Genomic DNA, 4,695 nt, shown 5'->3' with positions numbered 1-4,695 from the left:
GCAAAATTCGATCTTTTGAAATATTTTCGTGTGCTATACAACATAAATAACATAAATGTCACGAAGTATGTTAAACTTGCAAACTTTAGTATTGGGAAGATAATCGTGAGCCATACAATGTAACATACACGAAGTATGTTAAACTTGCTAACTTTGATATATATATATATATATATATATATATATATATATATATATATATATATATATTTTTATAAGCAAAGTTTGATTCAAAGAGAGTATAAGGGATACATGTTTTAAAATGACTTGCACTTATTATGTCAAAAGAGACATTCACTTGTTACTTTCTTTTCTTTGTTGACTCAGCCACTAGTTTACTTTTAACTTTGAATTATTTAGACAACATTTTTCATAAAAGGTAACAAAACTATTGTCATCTTATTTTTTTCTTTTTCCTTATATTGTCTCATTTTAATGGCCTACTAAACCTTTGAGGGATTATGAGACTACTTTTTTTTACAAGAAAGAAACAATCATTTCACTTTTCATTTGTTTAATTTTCCCATTGCTCCAAACAAAACTAGAAACGGAAAATGGCCGTTGGGGGATATATTTAAAGCTTGTTTGATCCAACTTTTTTAAAAGTTTTTTATTTCTTCAAAAGAGGTGAAATAAAATTTTAAAAAACTCTTCTATTAAAAAGTGAGTTTTTATAAATAAGAAAATTTTAAAAAAAAAAAAACTTATAAAAAAAATGACAAAACTTACTTTGTCTATTCCTCTATTTGAATTCCATTGAATATTAATTTATGACTATGTTTCTAGTTAGTTGATGTATACTCTTCATTTTCTTTTTCGATCATTGTTATTTTCTTTTTATGTTCATTAAATATAATAGGGGATTAGTTATAAAAAAAATTCACATTTCATATATAAGAATTTTTAAAATTTTTAAAGAGTGTCCCAGAGGTGTTTGTTAGTCTCTCCCTTATATATGTTGTATGAGAAAGACAATGAATAAATTAAATTTTTTTTTGACAACTATATTAAATTTATTTGAAGTAATTAATAATTGCCGTACACATATTTATAAAATTAATTTTTAATCTTTACAGAAATTCTATGTTCAAAATATATTCCTAAAAGAGAAATGAAATCATCATATAGAATATTTACTTTTACAAATTCTAATATTTGAAAGAGATTTACAAAATAAGTGAATTACTAAAAGATTTTACAAATATAAATCATATAGTAATTCACAAGAAAATAAAATAAAAAGAAATTTGAGTCCGCATTAAGGATCACAATTACACCTTATATATAAATGTTAAGTACTAGCTAGCTTTCATCATTCATCTCTACTATTTCTTCATCATTCATCACTTCAATATTCTTCACAAACATTTTGGAGTGTGATGCTGCAAATCGAGCCGAGAACGAAACTGAAAAATGATCAGGATCATTGAAATAACCATCATCAAAATTTTGTAAATAAGAACTAGGATCATATAGAAACACAGGTGAAGAACATCTTAATATTCTCCTCTTTTTTTCTCTCTTGATCTTCCTCCAAAGTGTTTTCAACCTTGCTATATTGATTTTGCTCATAAATTCATTGGCACATACAATAGGGTCATGGCCAATTCTCTCATAACTTGACAAAATGTTTCTGTTTCTTGAGCCTAGACAATTGCAATTTTCAACATCCATGGTGTATGGAGTAGATAACCTAGAAATCATAAAGTAGTTTAAGGAACTAATGTGTTTGGAGAGGATTTACTAAGACTAAGATTATTGAGTATTTATATAGTGATGGCATGAATCACTTTTCTTTCTCTTTTTTTCAGTTTCATCATCACCACCTCATCAATGCACATACTTTGGACTACATTGGACCAACAAAAAGAAAAGTAAAAAAGTTTGGATAATCCAGCTGTATTAAAAATTGCTTTTGATGTCAACATTTAAAGTTGTTATATTACTTTAATTAAAGATTCATTGTGACTGTAATACTACGTAGACTACATGGGGCATTTCTTTATTGTCAAGTTATTTTGGAGAAAGACAAACAATATGTTTCAAACATCTTATAGATCACCAAATATAGCTATGCATAGCTTTTGGTTAAAAGTATTATTTTAGTGGAGTACACACCATACTAGCCTACATCAGATGAACTATCTATTTGGGAAAATTATTAAGAAAAAGAGAAAGGAGGTTATTGGAATGTACAATGTCTAAAATTATTGAAATCAAATACAAAAATATTTTTCTAAAAATATATAATATAATATAAATAGACTAAAATACCTTTAATTCAATTATAACAAAACATCAAATACATATTATCTAGCTCAAAGTTATAAAAAAAAAAGTTGTCCAGATATATTTATACATTCAATAAGCAAAACTTAAACAATTTGAGACTTTCATGTAACTTTAACGACACTAATGCTAACGTGGACATGATTCAAATGCTCATATTACATTTTTTAACTTGACTCTGATATCAAGTTAAATGAGTTTATATTTCTTATAAAAAATAACTTAAATGGTGAAGTTTTCCAAATACATTTATATACATCCATCAACCTAAATAATAGAGAACTTCAATACAACAATATCAATACAATTTCAATATATCCATCAACCTGTTTTACTGTATAACCAGTTTGGAGAGCCCTTAATTTTTCCATTAATATCATCTTGGTTAAAAAAAAAAAAATACAACTTAGACAAATTTTACACATGCAGACTATAAATAGTACAAGTTACAAAAAAAATACATACATAATATTTTGAATTAACAATCCATTTATGAAAAATAATGTTTGAAGTAAATAATACAACATTCATCATTTATCACATTATATAAATTTTACTTTAAATAAATCAATTGTTAGTCAATCATCACCCGTTAGGCTTTTTAAAAATAAACTAAATTAAATTTGTGATGGCAGAATGCCAATAACCCTGTCCTCCCTAATGCCAACTTCTTTCTCTAACAAATCATCATAATAAGATATACTAAAGAGCATAAGGAACTTAATTTTAAGAGAGATTTTTTCAACTCAAGGGTCATTTCAAAAAGAGGCGAAAATGTTAGACCCCAATTTATTCTACAAGCTAACCCCACGTTAGGATGCTAATTCTTGTTCCTCGACATCCTCCGTTGACCCTGTCCACAAGTACACAATTCTCTCAAATCGTAGTTCCACTATTTTCGTTTTCCTCATTAAAGGCGCTATAAATAAGGAACATCATATAAAGTTTAATTATTGACTGAGAATCGAACTCGGTATTCTCCAAATACGTCGTTGGACGGAGCTCCTTGTCAATGAAGCTCAACCGCTTAGTTTATTTATACTGATTTCTATGTGACAGTTTATTAACTTTTAGGTGAAAACACAATCTCGATTAATTAATCATGACTAGTAAGTTACTCCATTATGTATATTTTCCTTTATAAAAATTACATTAACAATGCAGAAAAAGGACTAAAGCAACCAAAAATGAAATGAATAAATTGAAATTGTTGATGGGGAAAATAATTTCTTCTATTATAATCGTCTGTCTGTTTGGATTTAAAAAAGAAGAAAAACGTAAACGAGGAATAAAAAAAAAAGTAAAATGTTATCTTTAAATTTTTAAAATGACTTCCACTTATCAGTCATCATATCAAAAAAGACATCCACTTCTTACTTTGTTTTTTTGACTCAGCCACTTGCTACTTTTATTTTTTATTTTTGTTACTCTGACAACATTTTTCTTAAAATGTAGGAGTAACAAAATTACAGTCACATCATTATTTTCTTCTTCTTTTCTTTTATCGTCTTTATTTAATGGCAGGCCAAACCTTTGAGAAATTAAGAGACTACTACTTTTTTTTTTTAATGTGAAAGCGTCGTTTCACTTACAATCTTCATTTTCTTGTCCACATAGTTCCAAACAAAATTAGAAATGCGAAAAAGTGTTTGTGACATAATTTAACTATTGAAATTAAGGTTATATACTAATTTGCACCTAAAGTTAATATCATATTTTTTTATTTCATATTAGATTTTTTTGTTGTTGTATGCACTCTGGTTCCTAAGAAAATAGGACTCTAGTATTTCAGAGTTAGTGCCGAGAGGTTATGGTACTGACCAAGTATTGTTTTCATGAAGAATCAAACTCAGTATTCTCTAAACATTCGTCCATAGCAGGATCTCGTTTACCATATTTTACACTAGATTTAGAAATAGATAAAATGTTGAAGATGAAGTTTTAATATAATGGTTATAGTTTTTCTTTTTTATTCAATAGAGACAAGTTCCTGCAATATGTTAACATTTCGTAAATCATTTGAAAAGGTGTAACTACACCAATTTGTGTAAAATAATACATGGACGTGACTTAGAATTACACTTACATAGAGGAGATAGTTAGAATCTTTCTTAGTTTATCTGGTGTAGAATGCTGGTGTAGAATGCAGGAAATCATTGGTTGTGCTTCTTCTTCTTGTTGGACTAATAAATTAACAAGGAAAGAGTAATAAATTAAATCCGTCTCCATAGAGATTGAAGATTTTAACAAGGAAAGTGGGAATTAAAGTAAATAGAAAATGGTGGTTTTCAAGGTTGATTCTGCTCGAGAATGAAACGAGAAAATAGTGAGAATAAAATTCAATAGTTAAAGGAGATTATATCTTTCTTTCGACTCCCTTACTTATACATGTTGATGAACTGTGCA

At 27.4% G+C, this 4,695-nt stretch overlaps 1 protein-coding gene across 1 annotated transcript; it reads right to left on the bottom strand.

The window, feature by feature from the left end:
• Positions 1 to 1,302: 1,302 nt before the first annotated feature.
• Positions 1,303 to 1,674, bottom strand: LOC131604081 (uncharacterized). The gene has a single exon (XM_058876574.1). The coding sequence runs from the start codon at positions 1,672 to 1,674 to the stop codon at positions 1,303 to 1,305; it is 372 nt and encodes a 123-aa protein (XP_058732557.1).
• Between the last annotated feature and the right edge of the window lie 3,021 nt (positions 1,675 to 4,695).

The sequence above is a fragment of the Vicia villosa genome, linkage group LG5 (genome assembly GCF_029867415.1).
Source record: "Vicia villosa cultivar HV-30 ecotype Madison, WI linkage group LG5, Vvil1.0, whole genome shotgun sequence".
NCBI classification, from domain to species: Eukaryota; Viridiplantae; Streptophyta; class Magnoliopsida; order Fabales; family Fabaceae; genus Vicia; species Vicia villosa.
The sequence above is the reverse complement of the archived record's forward strand: the minus strand, read 5'-3'. Positions and strand labels throughout refer to the sequence as shown.